We start from the raw sequence: 24,629 nt of genomic DNA on the forward strand, positions 1-24,629 counted from the left end.
ATTTAATAACCTGTCGAATCTCGTTAATTCAAATCTGAAAGTAAAGAGAAAATTCCTTCCAGTCGTGGAGATTTTTATTTGAGTTTTTTTTTATAACTACGAAGTCAAGAAATAAATTTCAGATTAGTGTGGCTCAAAATAAATTTTGTTTGGCTCAAATTTATGTTTTTCTTTTTTCAAGAGAAACTTGTTTTAAAAAATTGTCATAATTTGTTTTCGAAATCTTGCCAGTTTTGTGTTTGTTCTACATATGAAGAGAAAGAAATATCAATCATTGGATTTCTAGAACGTCTGTAGCATTTTAACGTAGTTTTTGATTTTCTTTGTCGGAGTTGCTGATTTTCCTTCCTTAGCATTTTACTTTTTTTATGTCTTCCGTGTTTTTGTTATTAATTATGCCATCTTCTGTCCTTTCATCGATCCAGAAGCGGGAATCTCATCATCAAATTGAACAAAACTTTGAAATGTATATTATCACTTTTGTAATTTTTCTAAATATATTATTACTTATCGATGTCATCTTCAATCAATCACTTTGTTATCAATTTTCTATGCTTTCTCTTTAATTTTTTTTTATAATCTTATAATTTGAAAACCAATTACCGTAGATATTGGAATAATATTTGTCCGTTCCTTGTCAACCGTTTGCACAGTCTTCAATTTAATATATAATATTGAGTTTTCCCTGTCTTCAAAGAAGTGAGAAATAATTTTTCTTATTATTTATTTTTTCTGTATATTATTTTGAATTTCTTGTTTCCTGGTACACGAGTGGAAAATTTGGTGTAGCCTATTTTTTACACATACATTTTACTTTTACGTGTGACACAATTGTCACCGAGTAAGATTATTTTACGTTTCCTTTTAGGTCTTGTGCTTTTTATGTATAATCAATTATTACTTTCACAATAATTCTGAATTATCCTAGTTATTTAAGTTCAGTTTTATTTTGAATTGTAGACTGTTTTCAAGGTGAATGGATCCAATTTCAAATTTTAGAGGTTTCTTTTATTATGATCACTTCAGAAATGGGTATGTAGGCTACTTCACGCATAAAAAAAGAAACTTTCCCATCATTTGGCTGGTTAGTTCAAGAGAAACCGTAGAAAAACCTTGATCACAAAAATATTACAGAATATACCATTAATTATAAAATAAAAAGTTCATCTGATTAGCATCCAAATTTATAATTTAAGTATAACTCACCAGGTTGGTCTAGTGGTAGAGATTCGTAGTCGTAAATCAGCTACTCTTGAAGTCAAGAATTATTGTATCCTAATAAAAGTAGTTGCATTTATTTGGATGCTGGATCGTGGATACCGGTGTTCTTTGGATGTTTGGTTTTCAGTTGGCCACGTCTCAGATATGGTCGGCCTCTTCTTTTTCTGTTTAGTCTCCGGAACCACCGTAAGATATTACTTCAGAGGATGATATGTATTAATGTAAATAAAGTGTAGTCTTGTACAGTCTCGGGTCGACCGTTCCTGAGATGTGCAGCTGATTGGGGCCCAACCACCAGAGAACATCAGTGCCCACGATCTAGTGTTCAGGTCGTATGAAGATCCTTTACTAGGATTTAAACCTTAAAACTCTCTCGGCTTCAAAATCAGCTGATTTGCGATGGCGAGTTAACCACTAGACCAACCCGGTGGGTAGATAAGGTCGACCTGAGTCTGTACAAGACACCTCACTCACACGCCACAAAAAAGGGATGCAGCTGTGTATGGTCTCCGAATGCAGAAAACTGCATGGAATATCTGGAGACTTCCAGGTATTCATATAAGAATAATAATTTAAATATTATCATACAAGTAATAACTACAAAATAAATCACAATTCACAAAACGTTAAAAAAAAATTATTTGAGGCTCGTTTACATGCACATTTGGTTTGCAAAAAATTCAGGGTTTTTAATTTTAAATAGTATTGTTTAAAAATTCATCGACAGTAATATTGTCTCTTTAAAATAAAGTTTTTTAATTATATTTTAAATAAATTAATATACTTTTTAAATGGTTCAGTAATTTATTTGAAGGGTATTAAAGCCCTTTCTTGTAAGCTGAAGTATTGTGTTAAGTTACACGAAAACTGTTCGGTATGCTTTTCCTTTTCCCCCCACACTTTTTTCACAATTTTCAACTTAAAAATTACTTAATATAGCACGTTTTATAATGATTAATGAATGAAACATTAGAGGAAACACACTAATGTGTTGTTTTATACTGGTCATTTTAAACATTCTCCATATTAATATACTTTACAAATTAATAAAATAACAAGCTTATTAGCCATCATTACTGAATTTATTATTTAAATAATCAAAAACTTATTGTTAATTAGTCAAGGTTAGGGAACAAAGCGTGTGTAGGTTAAGTTTGGTTAGATTAAATTGGTTACTGATGAATCGTACATATATCACATAACTGAACCAAACATATTTGGTTTAAACAAAATAAACACACTAACTTACTAAACTGAAATACAAATAACATCAAATAAAAAAAAAAATTTATTTCACTGGATAGGATTCACTAATGTATTTTAATATAATATTAAATAAATGTTAATTTTTATGCCTATTACGCCATAAGAATTCGCACAGATATGAATCCAGCATTAGCCAAGCAGTTCCACTTTCCCTCATATTACGTTTTTTGGAACAAGCCCACAAATTTTCGATATTTTGTGTATGAGCTCCGGTGATGGGATCTACAAAATTTTCTGAATGATTTACAATGTAATGTTGAAAATTATATCCATCCAAATGAGAAATACCATCATAGGTTTTCCACTTGTCAGACATTATTGTTGATCCTTTTTGAATGCATGCTGTTATTGTCTGAATTAATGTATTTTCAGTAAGATTCAGAACAGCATACATGAAACAATTAAGTATTTCTCTGAAAATATCTCTAAAATACCCACTGTTTTCTGAAACCCACTGCAGTTTCTGAAAATGAGGACTTATCTATTTCTACAGTCACTCCTGGACCACCGTTTAAATAAATGATCATCATACATACAACTCTCTCAGGTACATTTAACAATCCGTTATTGCTTATTTGACATTTGTAATTCTTTCGAACAAAACATAGTTGTACATAAATGAGCCTAACAGTACATAAACAGCACAATGTTTTCATCGCTACAAATTATATAAAATTGATAAATTTCTATCAAACTGCAAGTTTGTAACAAAAAACTACTTTTAAAAAAACAGATCATTCTACACTTCAAACAGAATGCATTCTACATGTATGAATATTGAATTAAGCACATTTATTTATATGAATAAAATGATTTGAACGAAGTGGTACAATGGTACTTATACAGCAATAAATTGACTGCAGAATGTAAAACAGAAGTTAACAGGATTACCAATGTGGTTTTTTCTTAATGATTAGTAGTAGTAGTGGTGGCGGTGGCAGCGGCAGCAGCACCAATGTTATGACGCACAAAGCACCCACTGCTTTACCTGACTGAGTATGATCTTGTAGAGGGATGGTGGTCCATATCATTCTGTACAGGCTTGGGAAGGAAGAATCCTGGCTCAAAAGCCAGGATCAACTTCACTCTACCTTCCATACAGATAGTGTGTGGTCTCGGGTCAGGTTAGATACTTTTGAGGTTGTTGTTATCAATGACATATCTTTTCCTTGAGTACGAGATCAAGTGTGGTTGAATGACTGTATTGAGCTAGGGAAACTTATGGTCAGTCAGACCAGAACTGCCTTAATGTTCTATTTTGGATAGTTGTTTTGATTGGGATATTATCTCTTTTTCCTATTATTTATTAATGTTACTTTGTTGTTTGTTAGATAGCTAAATGTGGTCCAACTTATACGGTTGTTGGTACAGAAGAAAATGCTATCTACTTTTAGGGTGCAAGATACACACCATCATGTTCTTCTGAAAGTAATAATTAATTGTTTAGTACTATCAGTTACTTAGTTAATATTATTCTCATGAATAATTTTTGTTTTTTACTTTTTACAGTTTGATGTTATACTCATTCGGTATTATTTACTGTTTAATGTTAGTGTTAATCTTCTTTCAGTGTATTAATTTTGTTACTATATATTGGTTACACTGAGTGTAACTGATAAATAAATAAAAAATACCCCCCCCCCCCCCAGCTTATCAGCTCTAATTTTCAAAATAATTTATGTTTTTGAGATTGTTTTTTTAAATAAATATTTTAAAAAAATGTTAATACTAAAAAAAATTAACTAAGTAAAGAAAGTAAGTAAAAAAAAGTAAGCAAGTAAGTACAACTTGAATATTTTAATACTACACAGTAAATTGAGTGTATTGTCTTTAATTTGTTTAGAACATTTAGAACAAGTGAAAAAATGCCTTTTCACTCTGAACAATTTGTTATATGAAAAGTATTGATGCAGTCATTGTTATGTAACACAGTGCTGCAGTTTGAGTGGCATTGTGTGTGTGTATATATTTATATATATATATATATGTGTGTGTGTTTTATTGAAAATAAATATGACTTGGATACTGACGTTTAATATTTTCCCAATTACCTTTCTCTCCAGGATTGTTATGTCCTGAGAAACTCATATTTCAAATGTTATTCAAACATCAGTTTTTACAAGCAATAGACTAAAAATACAATGATTAGACGTAAGACATGAGGTATATGGAACGCTGTATCCATGTATTCAGAGAAGTAAAAAGAATAATTTATTCCGTAATCAAAAATAAATATTTTGTTTTCATCTTTTGCCATAAATGTCTTCTTTTATACCTCAGCTATTTGCCTAATTACAGTTTTGCCATAATAGAAACCAAGGATTAGAAGTGTGAGTAAATTTTTGGGCCAGAAGATCAATATAAAAATGACAAAGAAGAGTAAGCCATTTGAAGTAATTAAAGTTACAAACACTAATTTTTTTATTGGCCAAAAATCTTAAAGTTGCTATTATTCACAGGAAGATCAATAAAGATGCAGTAACACCAATGGAAACTTAAAAGTTCAGAGGTTTTGATATAGTAAAGGGCAACCTAACTAAAATACATTTTAAATATACTTTAATGAAGAGATGCTGTTTTCTATAATTAGCATCAAGAAGTCTTCTCGAGTTGGTAAGCTGCTTCAACTAAAGAATAAATAAACAAAGAGGTAAAAAATGTGTGAAATTATCAACAAACCAAGTAAGTCACAATTTTTAATTTTGTTATTAGTTGAATAATTTTATGTTTTGATTTTCTATTTCTAAGATTATAAATAAGATTCTACATTTTCTCTTAATATTGATATAGATTTTGTTTAATTTAGTATATTAATGAATAACACATTCTAATTCTAATAAAAGGATTAAAATGATATTTCTTATTGATGATTTACACTAATTAGCTTCTGACCATCCACAGGTAAAATTGTAAGTAGCAGACTATTGCTCTATGTATCTTAATGCTACTTGTAGCTTTTATTGTAACTGTATTACAGAGAAAATTAATAATAAATAATACTTCAGCAAATTAATTATTTGAACACTTAATTAGAAATAGAATATAAATATCATTTGAAAGAAGGAATTAACTATTCAAAAGACTGCTTGGTACATCATATATGTCTGGTCTCCAGGAATTATTAGCTTCAGCCAGTTCAGCCTTTATCCAGCTTGGAACCTAAGAAATTAAGACAAAACAAGCATTTAATAAATAAATGAGAAAAAATTACATCAAAGGACTTAAAATAACACAAAGTGAGTACTGGAAGCTGACAATTTTACATTACAAAAAACACAATGGAAATGATGCTTTTGACATCTTAGTTCTACCATGGTTCATTCACTGAAATTCAATTACTAATTTTTTTTCAATCAATCATTTGGTCTGTTCCAGTTTCTGTTTATATTTTGATTAAAAAAAATTATACTTTATTTATTATTGGACAAAAGGAAAGTAATTTTCAATTTTTACCCTTTTTAAATAATTTTTTCCAGCTTTTCTTTGTTTTATTCAACTTATCTTATATGATTTTGTTCAGAATTAAATTCTCTTCAAGCTTTATTTAAAATTTGTACATGTTTATTACCCACTTAAGAAAAATTATTTTATGACAAAAAAAACACGGTTTTTACCCCAGATTTCTCAAACACTACTGCAGATACGGTTCTAGAACCTATTTTATTCGATTTCTAAAATCAGAAACCATAAGAAATCGCTAATTCTGCTCCTTAATTAATGCTCTAAAAATTTCAGTACAATCTCATTTCACTGGGGTAGATGAAATCCAAGCGTAATCTTCCACTAACTTGCAAACGAAGCATTTTAGGACATATGTTTAAATGAAGTTTCTTCATTGTTTTCACAAGTAGGATAGCTTATAAAAGTCCTGGGAGAACTTCATGATACAATCTGTATATACCTGGGTGTTTCATTTTAATCCCCACAAATGATTTCTTCAAAAACTATGCACAATAAAACAAAATGATCTAATCAAAAGTTACTCAGACTGGAGGGGGAGGCACTTCATGGTGATCTTGACTGTTATTTAATGTTAACATAAATTTGTTTAAATGGGATGACCTACTTTTGGCCCCACCAATGAAAAGATCAGAAATTTTACATTGGAATATCTGGTCACACATATGATCTTAAAAAATTTTTGAAGGTCATCCTGCTAACTATGAGAAGTAGTGGTATATAGGTGCTGGATTCTCTTCACAGATATTTACAGTCACTGCTTTCTAAGTTGTGAGAAGACGACAGTTAACTGGTACTGTCTTTGAAATTCAGCAAATTGTTTAATCGGATACCGTATGTGATTAATTCCTAAACCATGAATTTCAAAAAGCTGGAAGAAATAAAACATAATCTTAAAATGTCATGACTAAATTCAAGGGTATGTTGACGTGACGTTTGTCGCTCTTTCCATTGGCGCTATCAAAAAACCTTGGCACGACCTGCAAAGGGGACCTCAAGATCATGATCAAGTTCACTGTCAGATATTCCCCTCCTATCCTCGTTAACTTCTGTAAAATCATTTTTATGATCTTTCCATAGTTTGTAAGACAAATGGCCTAGTATGAATATTACATTGTATGACCTTCAAAAAATGTTCCAAGATCATATGTGTGACCACATATTCCAATGTAAACTTTTCCAATCTTTTTATTTGTGGAGTCAAAAATAAGTCATTCCATTAAAAAAAGAATTGTGTTAACCTTGAAATAAATTGTGTTAACAGTGAAATCCAAGGTCACCATGAGGTGTCGCCCCTTCAGTCCAAGTAACTTTTGTTGAAGATTTTTTTTTTGTATTGTGCGTAGTTTATGAGAAAATCGCCTGGGGGATTAAAATGAAACACCTGATATACCGGATATTCAAAAAGGACTTCATAACATAAAAAGCATATAAAAATCTATTGAGATAACTTACAGATTTGGTTGATGTCTCATTTCATAGAAAAACATATCGTTTTTTTTAGTTTTAATGAATGGAAAACACTTCTGCGTTATCATCATCTGAACACAATATATTTGTTGTAATAAACAAAGACAGCATACAGCCCTCGCATTGAGATAGGTGCAGAGCATTTCTGTTGTAAGCCTATGATTGAGATTACACAAAAGCCCAGTGGCAATCCCTTAATGCCTTCCTGCATTCTTCATTCCATCAAGGAACTTCTTGGTTTTCCAGATGTTAAGGGGATATATTCAGACATGGAGTCTGAACCACATGGAGTCTGGGACATGGAGTTAGATGAACCACCATTAGTTTTTCTAGCAGAAGTTACATTCTTGCCCAAGCTCAATGTTGTAATCGCAGCAGTGAGGGTCTTTATTTGTTCTGACAAAACTTGGACCAACTTGTAACTGCAGGGACAGTTCCTTTGTTATCTCTGAGGGTTCAATTCCAGCCAAGTCACGGTGGAAGATAATCCCCTTGCTGGAATTTAAGGTATTATGTGGTTCCACCACCACCTCTTCCTTCCCAATGAACTTAAGGACCACTAGTTTCCGACTCTATTTGTCATCAGTAACCTCAATCAACAGGGCGCCAGTCCTAAGTTATTTAATTGATTTTGCAGATCCACACGCTGCAACAATGCACTTGAATTAAGAAAGCTGAAACCTTTGTAAACTATTTACCTTCTTCCTTTTATTTCACTACAATAAAGCAAATTACTGATGTTTTAGCATTCATTACATTATTTCTCTTATCATCATCAGACACACCCTCAACTGATAACGTCGGTCGAAGACTCTTTAAGCTTCAGTGTTTGTTGGTTTTTTCAAGTGAAACACAACCATCGAGGAAGAATTTAATGGGATAGACATACAGTTCCCACAAGCACCAACTATATAACAGACCACCCCAGCAGAGCGCACACATACCTCCAGGAAGAAGAACGGACGTACAGTCTTTATTTGCTTAGGAATCAAAAACCATTCACCTTCGGGCTATCACAAATGTACTGCCAAGTTTCATGAGGGTTTTCGCTACCTCGTATTCAAGAGTTATGGGTGTTCACATTGCCACACTGGTGTAAAAAATTGACTCATCGTTAAAAATTACACTGTCTAAAAATGTATTATTGTCTGCAATTCTATCCATCATTTCCACCGAAAACTGCAGCTGAGCAACTTTGTCGTCATCTGTAATGTGTTCAACCATGGTTAGTTTGAATGGCTTCAAGTGCAATTGTTTACATATTACATGCCAAATAGCCATTTCTGAAATGCCAGTCATCTCACATGATGCATGTTCAGTTGATTTCTTCGGACCACGTGCAAAGCTTTCTCTGAGTTGTTCCACAGCATCAGAGATGTGTGATCATCCTAGTAATTTTATATGTTTAACAAAACAACCTGACTCAATGAAGGTTATGTACCAAGAATAAATTGTATGCCTACTAGAAGGCTTCCTACTTTACTCAATACGAAAATTATGTTGAATTGCAGTTAATGACTGCAAATCTTGAAACTAAAACACATACCAACCATGTTCTGCACCAGTAAATGTATCCATTTTTAACATCACGGCAGCCGAATTCAGTATTATGAACTACAAGAATCAAAACTTGATGTATGTTGCTACGAAATGAGACCTCAACTGATTCTAAAAATTATCTAAAGAAATGTTTATATGCTTTTAAAGTTGTGAAGTCCTTTTTGAATCACCAAGTAATGTAAATCACTTGCAATATCAAATATCAGATGTGCAAATATGGAAAGTTGGTGGATCACTTCATCATATTGGCTAAACAATTCTTTGTATTCGATCCAGTCTGCCTTCCCAACCACCCATCCACATAGCTGTCTCTGAGACAAATCACAATCACCAATCAAGATAACAACCGGTCTGTGATCGTTTCCAAAAACATTTTTGGAAATGCGCCAGTTAAGAAGTGGAAATAGGGATGCTTAACACGACAGATCGATGCACACAGATGTATCTGATGAAGATGATACAAATGTGCATGATCCATTGTTCAATAAGCAGAGAGATCTAAGTTCTGCCTCAGTCAATTAACTATCCTTCCCCGGGAAGAACATGACTATGAGCCCCACGAATGATAATGGGCATTGAAATCACCAATTATTATGCAGGGTATATTTTTTATCCCCTACTTAGCACCGGTGAAATCAACCTCCGCCTTCCGGCGTGCCGAAAGGGATTTTTTCATAATTTGATTTTTTCCTTCCGAACGCCATTTTGTGATTTTCAATAAAAAAATTATTTCTCAGGAACGGGTAAACCTACTTTAATTAAATTTTTCAAATATAAAACTAGCGTCTTGTTCTACAAATTATTGTTAATAACAAAGTTATTGTATTCAAACCTAAAGAAAATCAGTTTTCAGAAAACCAATTTTTCAGTTTTACTTCGGATATCATGAAAATACTTTGGATAAAGTGATTGCAGATCTGTACATCCAAATTAAGAAACAGAATAAAAGTTATTTTTATTGTAATTATCTGTAATTTGTACACAGATAATTACAACAAAAAAAAACTATTTGTAATACAAATAATAATAATAATAATAATAATAATTTGTAATTATTTGTATACAAATAATTATTATAATAATTATTTATTGTAATAAATAATTCCTTTAAAACATATATTTTCCTGTCTAAATATTCATTATTTATTTTTATCTTCCTAAGATGTTTTCCTGTTTTGATCAAAAGTTTTCATAATAGTTCAGTAGAATTTTTTTAAAAATAATTCTTGGAGTTCATTTTCAAATAAGTTGTAAAAAATTGTTTCACTGACCACATAAAATTGTAAGTTACGGTCACTCTTGCAATATTAAGTAGAGAATAAAACAAAACACACTACAAAAACAAATAATGGTATCTTTCCTAATGTCTTTTTCATTCAATCAACTAAAAATGATGAAAACAACAGTTTTTTATATTGTTGCATATCAGCTCGCCATGTATCCTAACAAAATAATCAATGTTACAATCAATACCTTCATCACACTGTTAACCATTAAGTAACTGACAGAGAATTAACATTAATCTTAACATTAAAATTAATCTTCTCAGAGAAAACAATACAGACTTCAGATTCTTTATAACACTTCTAGCACCATAGATGTTTTATATGCAAGCTATCACATGTTGTTATAGCCATATGAAAGATTAGATTGTGTATTATATAGATATATGTAACAAAATATATATACATAAACAAACAAAAAATTAATTATTTTTTTCAAATTGTTGAGGTGAGATCTTGAGATTATATTCAAAAATATTAAAACAAAGCAGTCAACATTCAAGATCCTTGAGACAAAAGAAAAGTTAATAACATTTCTGAAAATTCATGGCTATTGTTTAGTCAAAAAAACCTTTGGATTAAACAAGCCTGTTTAATTTCTTGATAAGAGGATCAATATCAATATAGATTCTTAATAAAAAAATTCTAGAAATTTGATTATATCAGCCAATCAAAACATAAGACACAAAATCCTATCCTTTCATATTGTGCTTTTGTAACGTAATATTTGAAATCACACAGCTCATTGTACAGCTTAGGAGAAAAATGTTATCTGAAAAATGTTTAATCAGCCTCCTTAAAGTCCTCTACTTTGTACAGAATGATTACCACTAATTATCCATCTAAAACAATGGCTTACATGAGAGAGGTTTAAAAATGACAAACTGTAAAAACTGCATTAATGATTAAAATTACCAATAGAGGAAACTTAGAATTAATGTAACTTGGGTAGAATGAATAGAAAAAAAAAAGAAAAACTTGTTGGAAGTCACAGGTATATATATATAGCCATAAATATATATATATATGTGTGTTAATTTTATTTCCTGTGATCAATTTTTTTATCTTCTTTAGTTCTATTTTTAATTTCGAAGTAAACAACAGTGAAAAGAATAAATACATTCCACACACATTTAAAAAAATGAATAATCCTCAGTACAATCCAGAGCTGTACATTTAAATATTAATGAAAATGTATAAACATAATATTAATAATTATTAAAACATTAATATTACTATAATAAAAATTATGAAGATTATTACTTTTGTTCTAAATGTTTGATACTTACAGACTCAGAAGTATCTGTTAAAGAATTTTTAGAACAGGATGAATTGTTTTCATTATTTTGTTTACCCTCTACAAAAGTAAGTGTACTCAATTTTGGCAAAGGCACTGTAGTATCAACCAGTACTAAAAGACCAAGCCATAATGGACATAAGTCATACAATGTGACAATCTCACCTTTAGCGATTTGATTAGGTGACGCATATAAGCTGAAACATAGATTAACTTAATTAATTAGTTGCAGAATGTGTTATAAAAAAATAAAAAAGTAGTATGGAATTCAGATTTCATACTTTAATTAAGAGTTATCAGACAACTGCTCTATGGTATGACCATCAACTCAAGTTGTGGATTAAATTAATAAACTATCTTAATATGTTACATACTATTATAAGTACAGGAATAGATGAGCCTAAGCAAAATAATAAATTATCCTAATAAGAGGTAGTAGTCCCCTCTACAGGTTGATATCCCTTTCTTTTCTTACGCTTTTATTCCTCTTTCTTTTGATAGGTATCACAAGAATTATTTTAACAGTTTCCAATTAATATATTTTCAGCTGCTTCTTATTGAAGCTCTGTGGGCTGATGACTCTTACCTGTGGGACTTTTCAGAGATTTTTTTTTATCAGGGTAAGTCATTTGAGCTGAAGAGTATTTTAGAGGATTAAACAGTTTTTAATCAACTGCAATAAAATTTATCTGAAGGGGAAAGTTTAAAAACTAATTTAAATGAAGCCACTGGTAATATTTTCATATTGTTGAGTGTGGCACTGATGTTTGTTTGGATTAGATTTAAAGGATGATTGTGATATGTGATCTTTCAAAGAATGTGTGTAATTTAAACTGGATTTGTTCATTTATAGTTTTGATTTTATGTTTGTATACTTAGAGCCACTCAAGCGAGTCTAGTTCATGTCCTTTCATATTTATGCATAAGATTTCCAGGTTTCTGATGCTTGTACAACTGGTTTCAAAGAGGTGGTTTTGTAAAAATGATTTCAGTAGTCGAGCGAAGTGTTTTTGTGTTTTTTATATAGCTATTCCAACCAGTTTGTCCTATGTAGAGCTTACTACCATTAAGAGTAACCAATTTTATAAAAGGCAGATAAACTGAATTTTTTAAGTGATTTTTATTAGGTTATTTAGTTTTATTGATGGTGGTTCTATAATGAATGCATTTGGTATTAAGTCTTTGACTGAATTATAATACACCTCAGTGGCAAAGTATTATACTAAATAATAGAAGAAAAGTATTGCTGCCTGGTTTTTTTTTCAATACCCAGAAGCATAATAATTATTAAACAGTTCATAATACTCTAGCCAGAACTTCTTGCGAACTTCAACATGATAAATTTATCAATGGAGTATAATAAAAAAAAGGTATACATAGAAAAGCTGAAAAGCTTATAAATTGTAGAGAAAATAACTTCCATTTTAATCATAGAATGCACTGAAACATCTCTTTGGCACTAATCCAACTTTGTACAACTGAAATGTTTTAGCAGCCTTATAAAAAAATAAAAGTAGCTCAACTGCGTGAATTTATGTTCATTTAACTTACGCAAGTATTTCCTCAGGTTCAGCAACAATATCTATCTTGAGATTAGTTGATGCTAATGAATTGGTAGAAGATGAATCAAATGCCTACAAAAAAAGAAAACTTTCAAAAATCAACAACATAAAAGAATTATTTATTAAAAACAAAAATGAATCTGAAATAATGAGAAAATTATATTTCATAATCATTTACTATTTTTATTGAGCTGCAATGGATTATAGTAATGGATAAAGCACTATCAATACATGATTTACTTCACTCAATACATGGATATACAGTGTTCCATACACCAATCTAATCATTATACTTTCAAAGTCTATTGCTTGTAAAAGCTGATGTTTGAATAACATTTGAAATTCGAGTATCTCAGGACATAGAGACCTGGAAAGAAAGGTAATTAAGAAAATATTAAATGTCAGTATCCAAAGCCATATTTTTTCATTAACTTAATTTAATATAGACAAAGCTATATTTAATTTCAATAAAACACGCGCGTGCATGCACACACACACACACACACACAATGCCAGTAAAACTTCAGCACTGTGTTACATAACTATGACTGATCAATACTTTTCATATAACAATTGTTCAGAATGAAAAAGGCTTTTTTTTTTCACTTGTTCTAAATGTAATAAAACAAAATTAAAGACAATATACTCAGTTTACTGTAGTATTAAAATGTTCAAGTTATAATTATTTTCTTACTTTCTTTTTTTAGTATTAGCATTTTTTTTAAATATTTATTTTAAAAACAATCTCAAAAACATAAATTATTTTGAAAGTTAGAGCTGATAAGCTGGAAATATCAATAAACACTAAATTGTTAATTTGTTTAATTTATCAGTTACACTCAGTGTAACCAATATATAGCAACAAAATTAATACACTGAAAGAAGATTAATGCTAACATTAAACAGTAAATAAGACCGAATGAGTATAACATCACACTGTAAAAAGTAAAAATCAAAAATTATTCATGAGATAATATTAACTAAGTAAGTGATAGTACTAAACAATTAATTATTACTTACAGAAGAACATGATGGTGTGTATCTTGTACCCCAAAAATAGATAGCATTTTCTTCTGTACCAACAACCGTATAAGTTGGACCACATTTAGTTATCTAACAAACAATAAAGTATTAATAAATAATAGGAAAAAGAGATAATATCCCAATCAAAACAACTGTCCAAAAGAGAGAATTGAGACAGATCTGGTCCGTGACTGACCATAAGTTTCCCTAGCTCAATACAATCATTCAACCACACTTGATCCAGTTCTTAAGGAAAAGATGTGTCATCAATAACAACCAACCTCGAAAGTATCTAACCTGGTCTGAGACCACACACTATCTGTATGGAAGGTAGAGCGAAGTTGATCCTGGCTTTTGAGCCAGGAACCTTCCTTTCCATGCCTGTACAGAATGATGAGGACCACCATCCCTCTACAAGACCATATTCAATCAGGTAAAGCAGTGGATGATTTGTGCATTATAACATTGGTGGTGCCTAATACTTCAGCAATCGCATTGCATCTGACACCAAAATAAAAAAATTATTCATTTTTAGTTCATTATCTCATAAAATACACGATGGGTTGTCTATATTGCAAATATGACGTCTGGTATAATTACACTTACTACTACTACAAATTCCAACTAATAATCATTAAGAAGAAACCATACTGGTAATCCTGTTAACTTCTGTTATACATTCTGCAGTCAATTTATTGCTGTATAAGTACCATTGTACCACTTTATTCAAATCATTTTATTCATATAAATAAGTGTGCTTCATTCAATATTCATACATATAGAATTAAGTCTGTTGGAAGTGTAAAATGATCTGTTTTTTAAAACTAGTTTTTTGTTACAAACCTACGGTTTGGTAGAAATTTATCCATTTTATACATATAATTTTCTATAAATTGAAGCAAATGTTTATATACTAGAAAATGGGTTAAGATAGAAATAAACCTTATTTTATAAATTCATACTGTTGTCTATCTACACAGATAATAGTCCACATTTTCAAAAAATTGAAAATGTTACCTAATTTGTTGCAATTAACGTACTCCATACCGACTTAATATTTTAATAAATATCGAATATTAAAAAAAAAAGTGAAGACATCTAAACTAAGGTATCAAATATGTCGATTATGAATGCCAGATGACTGGATAATGTAATTTCATAAAACGTTCATAAAATTTACGTAGCACTGAATAATTTATTTAGTTTTTCAAACCCTATAACTTTCTATGAATTTGTTGGAGGTTTTGTTCTGACTAAGCAGAAACATAAAACAGTATTCTTAAATTGGAAATCTTGGGGTAAGAATTTTATATGTCATGAAAAAAGATTCTTTCACTTTCTCTTGGTAATTGAAAATTCCCAAATCTATTAAAAGCTTTATAATGTAGAGAATTTATCTGAACCAAGAAAATATTTCCTTGTCCATTATTTCATCATAATAAGATTTTAAGAAAAACATCAAAAAAGATACTAAGTATCTCAACTGCAAAAGGTAAATAGCTGATTTGCAAAACTTTATACCAAAACCACGATGATAATTTCTAAAATTGTACCGCTCATTGAAATTTGTCATAAACATTTTCAGTAAATATCGGGAAATGAATTTTATGGCTTATAATTCAGAAAAGTGGCATCATGCATAGCAGTAGCAGATTGTAAAAATAGGTTACTGTTGACAATTTAATTGCAATCTCCAACTACATCATTTTGAACAGTATTTGATAAAATTCAATAATTTTGTGAAAGTATATATTAGATTATTATTTTTGAAATCTATCTTCCCACAAACTTAGTTTTTTGACACTGGGATAACATCAATCAGATGCTTAAAAGGTTTGGGGTAAAAATGTTACAAAATTGTAGAAATATATTTTAATATTTATATAAATAACCGACACATATGTTTAAAGATTTTAGCACACAGTAATCCAAGGTGTCAAGCCAATTACTTGTCCTATCATAAATTCTTCACCGCATTTTAAAGTGTTAAGTAGCCAGACAAATCATCTCGGTAAACAGATCAGAGTCAAAATTTTCACAATATTTCATATTTTGGCTAGGATTATCATAATTGATTTGAACATTATTTTCGGCCATTCCTAGCAATATCACTTTAACATTTGTAGTTGAAGCATTTCACTTTAACATTTGTAGTTGAAGCATTTCAGAGTATCTCCATTCTCAAAACTACTTTAAGCACACCAGTTTTAAAAGTAAATGGCAGTGTAATGAATTAACTACAAATGTTAGGAAAGGCAAAAAATAACCATCAAATCAAAGATCACAGCCACTTGGTCCGAAGTCTGGGACATAGGGGGCTGATTGAAAATCTCTTACTTGAACTGCCACCTAATATCTCAACACTTCTTTCTGGATTTCTACCTCAACTTCACACAAAACAGTATTGCTTTGCTTTATTACTTTAGACATTTATTGCTTTATTACTGTAGACATTATAAAATTGTTGACAGATCTTGACAGCAATGTGTTCCTTCCGTTTCCTAAAACAAATCATGCCAGAGCTCTTACAGTTAGCATGAACAAAACTGATAGATTCTATATTTCATGCGCTGCTGATTTATCAACTAAGTGGAATACATGACATTTATTCCAACATTTACATTTATTTGTACTTTACACTTATTCTAAGTAGAATAAATGAGAGAAAGACACATACTGCCAGGGGCAACTACAAATGTGTTGTGGTTTGGGTTACCAGATTATGTTTAACAAACCAATCAAAATTCAATTATGGAAGAGTAACCTACTTCTTAGTTGGTTTTTAAAATAGCTTAAACTTAATTGATTAATGAGAAAAAATCTGTTAAAAAAAAATCTTTACCTAAAGAACCATGACAAAAAGATTATAATCAAAAAGGAAAAAAATAATTATTTAAACAATTTAACATTAAAAATTCTCAACTTCTAATAGTACAATAAAATTTGCTAAAATATAATTAAAATGACACTTACAGTAACTATTTTATCAATCGTACTCTTGACAACAGCTGGAGTTACATTGTTATGTCCTAACTGATTTTCATTATTACTTCCCATAGTAATTACATAACCGGCATCAGTTAATACTGAAGAATGATTATTTGACATAGATATATTTATTACATGCCACTTTGATAATGATTTTACTTCAATAAATTGTAAACTTTTTTCTACATTTGCATCTTTCTGGAAAAATAATTACAAAATACAAAATTATCTTGTCCTATATTGTCATAGAGTAGTACATGTAAAGTAAATAAGTAATAAATAAAACAAAACTTTTAAAATAATTAAAATGATGGCAAAAGATGTACAAAAATTAGAAAAATAACATTATCCGATTCTTGAAATTTTGACTTTCTAAATTAACACCAAATTAAGGGCTGAAATTTTTTTATTTTGCACCAAAAATTCAAAATTTAAATACGTAGTTTAAGTAATTCATTAAAGGTTTAACCCCAACAGACATACAAAAAGAGTTTGATTCCACTTTAAAGGATTCACCCCCATCATTTAACGGTATAAAAGCGGGCTGCTAAACTTACACGTGGTTGTACATTCATTCAAGATGATGAAAGAACACTTGGGATGCCCAAAAACCACAACAATAATAAACTGAGAGTATTTCACCTTTCTTTTTCCTGTTTAGCCTCCGGTAACTACCGTTTAGATAATTATACTGAGAGTATTATAAAGTTTAAAGGTCACTGGCTTAATGTATAAAAATCCAAAGAGAGTTCATTGAAAAAAAAAAAGTCTAAAAAATCTTGTTTTCTTTGTTAGGCCGAAAACTTGCCAAACGACCCTCATATAAGACTTCTGAATAACCACACATATTAGCCTTGCAAATATATGAGATAACCAACTACACGAATTTTATCACCTAACACAAAACAGATTCTACTTTAGTTGCCGGCCTCCATGGTATGAGTGATAGCGTCTCAGCCTTTCACCCGGAGGTCCTGGGTTCAAATCCCGGTCAAGCATGACATTTTTCACACACGCTACAAAACATTCTTCTCATTCTCTGCAGAATGAATTGCTTGAGTGCGGACCCAGAGATAAAACAAAAAAAAAAGATTCTACTTAAGCAAAAATTGCATCATACATTCTAGAAACTTCTATAGTATCATATTCTCATTCACAACCACAAAACAATAAATGTATAAATTCCTGTTACCATAAATATGAAACTTTGAAGAGTAGTTAGCGATAATCCCAATTTATTATTATTATTTTTTCCACAAGCATACACAGCTCCTTTAGTAGTAATTACTGCAGTACTATCAATACCACAAACAACGCATAACAATTCATCATTTTTTGGTAAATGTACAACAGTTGGAAGGCAACTAAAACAAAAATAAAATACAAAGTTTTCAAAATTAAAGAAAAAATAATAAAAACAAAAGTTACAAGTGAATTAATAATAAATAAATTACTGAAATACACCTAATGAATTTAAAAATTATATAATTTTATGAATCCTTCTTTTTTTTTATTTTACTTACAATAAAAATAATGTAAAACATATTATGATAACTCCTCACATTTGAAGAATTGAAAATAAAAATTCAAAAGTAACATTTCCACCATATTGTAAGCAACAATAAAGGTTTCAACCAACATGAAAAATGAACCTAATTACAGATTGAGATAGCGGCAGCATGCATGTTGAACACTAGTAGCATAAGTAGTATTTCCAAAATGTATTTTTAAGTTAATACATTTTCAAATGACTATTTCTTTTTTATTTGATCATATCAGTTCTGCCAAATTACACAATTCATTACCAAATGTCTGTTGTTTATTGAGCAAGAGACTGTTATAATAATAAAAACTGGTTATAACTAATAACACAAGCCGCAATGGTTGTGGTTTTTAGTCTTTGATAACAGATTCTTATGTATTTTTTAGTACTAAATCCTCAAATAACCTTCATTTTTTCCATCACATCAGTTATTTTCACAAATTGCAAATTTCAAAATTCATAAAAAGTTGAAAAATTGTGAAAATATGATATAATGAAACAGATATAAAATGTTTTTTTTTTAATACAAATTAATATAATATATTCACTTTTTTGGCTTATACTATGCATTCTTATAGCTAAATAGTTGAGTAGTCTGAAGAAATGAGCAGGGGCATTGCTCACTGACCCCTTAATTTCTAATGAAAATTGCCATCAAGTAAGCATAATTTCTATTACAGTGCATTTTTAAATTAATTTATTTAATTTTTATGAGGTACATCATGCCTTTGGAAACCACTCCCCCTCTTCACCCACCCATAATGAAGTATGTAAAATACTTACAATTTTATTCCATGTGTCAAAGTTTCTTTGGACGGCTCATACTCTGCTTCGCACTTTTCCTTCTATGTTCTCTACACAGTTCATCTCGGTGTAACATCCAACAATAGTCCACCACCATCATAATAGTCCATTTTCCTTGATATCTCCTTTCCATTTCTTTCATGTCCTGTTGAAATCTCAAAACCATCTCTTCGCCAACAGCACCAGATTTTCAGGAAAGTAGTCCACCTGTGAATTTAGAAAGTGAACCTTCAAGCTCATGAAACAGCCTAAGTTTTTGTATTTCTGCAGCATGTTCTTAACGACTGATTTGAGGTTTGGATCCTTCTCATCACCCAGAAACTTGGTTAGTACGTCTTTATGGCTCTCCACGCTTCTTTTACTGCAACTTCCATTTTTTTCTCAAAATTACCGTCTTTGGAAGTTTTCTAATGTCAGGACCAGTAAAGACACCCTTCTTTTAGTTTGGCAGTTGATAAGACTGGAAATTTGTCAAAGCTGTATTTAAAACATTTATCCACTTTTGGAAAGGCTTTGACAAATTTCTTCATCAAGCCTAACTTCATACGCAGAGATAGAAGGAGAGCTTTATTTGGATCTATGAGAGCTTTTCAGAGAGCACATTTTTTGTTTTCAGGTTCTAATGAAGCTCTTTTTAATCTCTGTTCCTGCTCTCCCATTTACACAAAAAACAAGGAAACTTTGTGCCTCCTTGCTGTCCTAGGACAGCAAGGAGGCACAAAGTTTCCATATTATTTTGAGATTGCCACAAGTAATCCACTTATGATCATCATATTTAGTTTTATTGGGAACGAATTCCAAATTATCATAACCCTCTTTTAAATGGACAGAATGTTCGACAGGTATTGACAGATACATATTCCCATTGGGAAGAAGGACAACTTTGAGGCTTTTTGGATGAATCTATTTACAGTCTCCAATCGATACTTTCATACGGAATGTAATGAAGTTAAAAGTCCACATACATCACGGCAAAAACTAATTCTTCTTCTTAAAAATATGGAAGAAATCCTTTTCTCTGTACCTGAACCAGGAAAATGAGGCACCAGTTGCTAGCAGGTTCTTCTCTTAAAGCCTCAAACTCTTTAAGCCTAGTTCAGACTGTGGATAAAGCTCTGGTACATAGCTATCTCCGGGTTCGAATTCCTCGATGTTATCTTCATTTAAATCACTTATGGAACTGTCTATTTCTGCTGGAATTGGCACTGGTATGTCTGGACCATGAGGAATTGAGCGTAAAGTAGATTGTATATTTGGAAAGATGATTCTTTTTTATTCTTCAAATTGAAATCGTAAACCCCAGTCTAAAAAAATGAACAATCATTGGTGCGATTTCATAGCTCTCACCACACCATTGGAACTCAAATCTGAACGCTTCTCGTTCACCCTTTGACCACCATCTAAGTCCTTCAACCCATGTGCAGCAAATGTAGTGGGGTGCCAAGTTTTGTCTTGATCTCCTATTTTCACATTGAAATATGTGAAGTACACTTGTCGAATGAAATTTTTTATATTTCTTTTTTGCCTTACCACCATTAACTCACCACAAATGTAACCAAAAGAATCTGCAGAATTTTGCAGCCTCTTGAAGCCATTTTGAAAAAGGAAGTTAACTTTATGGCCTAAAAATATTTTTTCCTCCGACAAAAACGCATTTGATCACGGTAGACGGAAAAAAACTCGATTTATGCATGCTGATGGTTGAAACAGCACTGATAGCAGTTGTAAGGTGAATGAGTGACACGGATATCTACCAATAAACATGTTACATCTTGTTGTCTTGTCACAATCTGTCAGCCAATATCTTCCACCATCTTGTCATCTTTAACCCAAACCCCCTCCTCATCTTCAGACTACTCAACTGTTTAGCTATAAGTACGCATAGTATAAGCCAGAAAAGTAAATCTATTATATTAATTTATTATTAAAAAAATGTTTTATGTCTATTCTATAGTATCACATTTTCGTAATTTTTCAGCTTTACAAATTTTGAAATTTGCAATTTGCAAAAAAATCCTGACGTGATGGTAAAAAATGAAGGTTATTTTCGAATTCAATGCTAAAAAATACAAAGGAATATATTATCAAAAGTTAAAAAACATTCCACACCCAAATTTTGCAGGCTTGTGTAATTATTAGAAAAAAGCTCATTATGTAAATTACTAAGTACATTATTAAGCTTACTACTTTGGAATGTTAATAGCTAATTTTTATTAACATAATTACAACACACTAGACATATCAACAACTTATACAAAGTGAGCTGATTTTTTTTCCACTTATCTTAATCTTAATACTTTTTACACTTAATCATTTAACCTTTTTACTAAATGTAATTTATTACACACAACAGGCTAAGCACTCGGAAAAAGCTTTCTCCATAAAAGTAGCTTCCTATTCTTGTAGAAGCATAACCATATTTAATTTTATCTTCCTACTCTGAAATTACTGTCACATGCGACACAAAAATCAATATTGATATTAACAACAGCAATTGTACTAATTTAATTTTCCTGTAAAATTATATTAGTTACTGTCTTTAACTTTTTACTAAACACCAAACATGTGCATGAGATCAAAATTTTGATCTCATGCAAATTTTGATCATACAGAATCAAAAATTTTTGATGTCATGTATACATTCAGAACTTACCAATCTTGTTCGTTTCCATGTCCTAAACGTCCACTTTCCCCACGACCCCAAGTATACAATTCACCTTCACCACTAATAACAGCACAATGGTGTTCACCACAACTCATTTCAACTACATCAACACTCAGCAATTTTTCTAGTAATAAAATAAATCAAAAATAAATAATAAAATCCAAGAATAAGGAAATACCACTGTTGTTTCATTTTATCTGCATATCAGTGAAAGCATACTTATTTCCAAAATATTTCTTCACTTATAAAAAAAAAATTGAAGAAATATTATTTATTTTTTTTTTTTAGTGTAAATTAATTTTTTCTTAATTTTTTAGCTACAGAAATCTTTTTCAAGACTTTTTAAAACAAACAACCCAGTGTCAGCAACTTAGTATCTAGCAAAATAAGTAAACTTTATCTCATCATTTCTCTTAAGCCATTAAAAATGTGATTAAAAAATTTAGTTTATAATAATTTGTCATATACAGTATGACACAACAATCATCAAGACCACCAAATATACAGAAAAATTTATTCTGGCATCAATAATACATAAGTACATTAATTGCCATAACTGCCATTAACCGCCTGATATTAGTCATAAAAAAAATAACAAGCATCTCAGCCAGGCTAACTAGAAAAATTAAGTAATGACTTAATCTTAAACTTAAGTAATGACTTGTCACTACCAAATTCACCAAGTCAAATATACTAGTGCATACCCAACACTAAGAGCAGACAACACTCAGGCCTGCACATTTAATCACTCTTCACCACAGGGATAATATACGAGTATAATAAACTATCATTACTATCAGAGAAATAACGAGGATTGGGAATACTTGTACTTAAGGTGCTTTACATATATTCAGACATAAAAGAAACTGATAAAAATACTACAAGCAATAAATTCATGTATTCCATTTGTTACAAAATTCATGTATTACGTTTGTATTGCATACGCTGCTTCAATTCAGTAGGAGAATCTGACATCAAATAATGTGTACATCCTACTTGCAACAATATAACAGAATATAAAAATTTCAGTTTACTTCTTTCCACAACCCTTTTGTAAACTTTTCTTTTTTTTTTTTAAATCTCTTCTCTACAGCACTCTAACATATTTTATTTAATTATTATTATTTAATGCTTAAGAAAATGCAGCACATATGTACATGATAAAGTAACAAATTTTAGTTAATATTTAACAAATTATCTATACAAGATAATTTTTCACAAATATTAAAAATTCCAAAAATAGCATTTCAAGACTTTCTGGTCAATAAGTCCCACTATCAAAATTAATTTTTTTTTAAATTTCATTGAAACAAAGAATATGATTGAAATTAAACTACTACTCAACCTTCAGCAATTTTTAGTTAGATGTACTATTATTCATAAATTATAGAATGGGATCAGTACATAACCCAAATATATTTATACTTATATTTCCAGTTACCAACAAGACGAGGTTTGATAATTCTCAAAAAATCACCATGTCCTAAAGAACCAAATGTTCCATCACCACAAGTCATTATAACACCGGAGTCACTGACAAATACACTGAATCCATCTCCAGCACCAATCCTATGAACAAATCATACAAATGTAATATTATTATATGTATTTCAAAAAGAAGAAATATTAATTTTAAAATTAATTAACAATAAAAAATTAAATAAAATGAAAACATGACAAAAGCAAAAATCACTATTAATAAAAAAATAAACCCCAAAAAATATTTAACAAAATTCAAATATACAATTAACACACATAATAAGTGATTTTTTATGGACAGTAAGAAATAAAAATAATTAATTTGCAAATTGATTAATCTAATCCTCTTTTATCTCCTAAACAGAATAAAATGAATTACTCTTTTTTTTTATTAAAGCGGTTTGTAAGGTTTGTTTTGTAACATTTAAGACAGATTAAACAGATGTTTTTTTTAATCTTTATAATAAATCTATAAAAGGATTTTATATAGTTTTTTGATTATATTTCAAATTACTTTCCTATACTTCAGTAACAGTAAAAAAAAAAACCAGTAAATGGTCACAAAAAATACATTACATAAAAAAATTATTTATGTTCCTGTTAGAATGTTATGCATTCTTAAACTTTAATGCACAATCCATTCTATCTATGTGTTTTTAAATACAATTTTTCTAATAACAACAGTATTTTTTAACTTTTCACATGATAAATAACAAAATAAGTCATAAAAATTAAACTATTAACTTCTAAACAAGTGCAATAATGATTATAAATCTTATCAGTTATTTATGCAGCTCCATACAAATTATGCTGCAGGTGCTTGTTCATTTACAGTAACATAATGATCTAATAGTTTTTATATTCTATGTATTAGAATTTGCATGTTGTTTTTTCTGTGCTTGTTGTATTTGTTTCCTGTTGGAGAAGATGATTTATAAGAGTTTTATTTTATTGCTGTATCCATCCAATCTATACTATGAAGTATATTGTCACTGTATGAATTCAACAG

The 24,629-nt window shown here is 30.2% G+C and overlaps 1 protein-coding gene across 1 annotated transcript in view; it reads right to left on the bottom strand.

Annotated features, from left to right (window-relative positions):
• Positions 1–5,204: 5,204 nt before the first annotated feature.
• LOC142330451 (serine/threonine-protein kinase Nek8-like) overlaps positions 5,205–24,629 on the bottom strand; it is a 48,183-nt gene continuing 28,758 nt past the window's right edge. Inside the window, exons 12-19 of the mRNA XM_075375692.1 lie at positions 23,583–23,710; positions 22,130–22,265; positions 18,322–18,493; positions 17,115–17,327; positions 14,139–14,231; positions 13,108–13,190; positions 11,549–11,753; positions 5,205–5,646 (exon numbers count right to left, since the gene is read on the bottom strand). Coding sequence (XP_075231807.1) covers positions 5,554–5,646; positions 11,549–11,753; positions 13,108–13,190; positions 14,139–14,231; positions 17,115–17,327; positions 18,322–18,493; positions 22,130–22,265; positions 23,583–23,710 — 1,123 coding nt within the window. The 3' untranslated portion in view covers positions 5,205–5,553. The remainder of the gene's footprint in view (positions 5,647–11,548; positions 11,754–13,107; positions 13,191–14,138; positions 14,232–17,114; positions 17,328–18,321; positions 18,494–22,129; positions 22,266–23,582; positions 23,711–24,629) is intronic.

The sequence above is a fragment of the Lycorma delicatula genome, chromosome 9 (genome assembly GCF_047948215.1).
Source record: "Lycorma delicatula isolate Av1 chromosome 9, ASM4794821v1, whole genome shotgun sequence".
Lineage (NCBI taxonomy): Eukaryota > Metazoa > Arthropoda > Insecta > Hemiptera > Fulgoridae > Lycorma > Lycorma delicatula.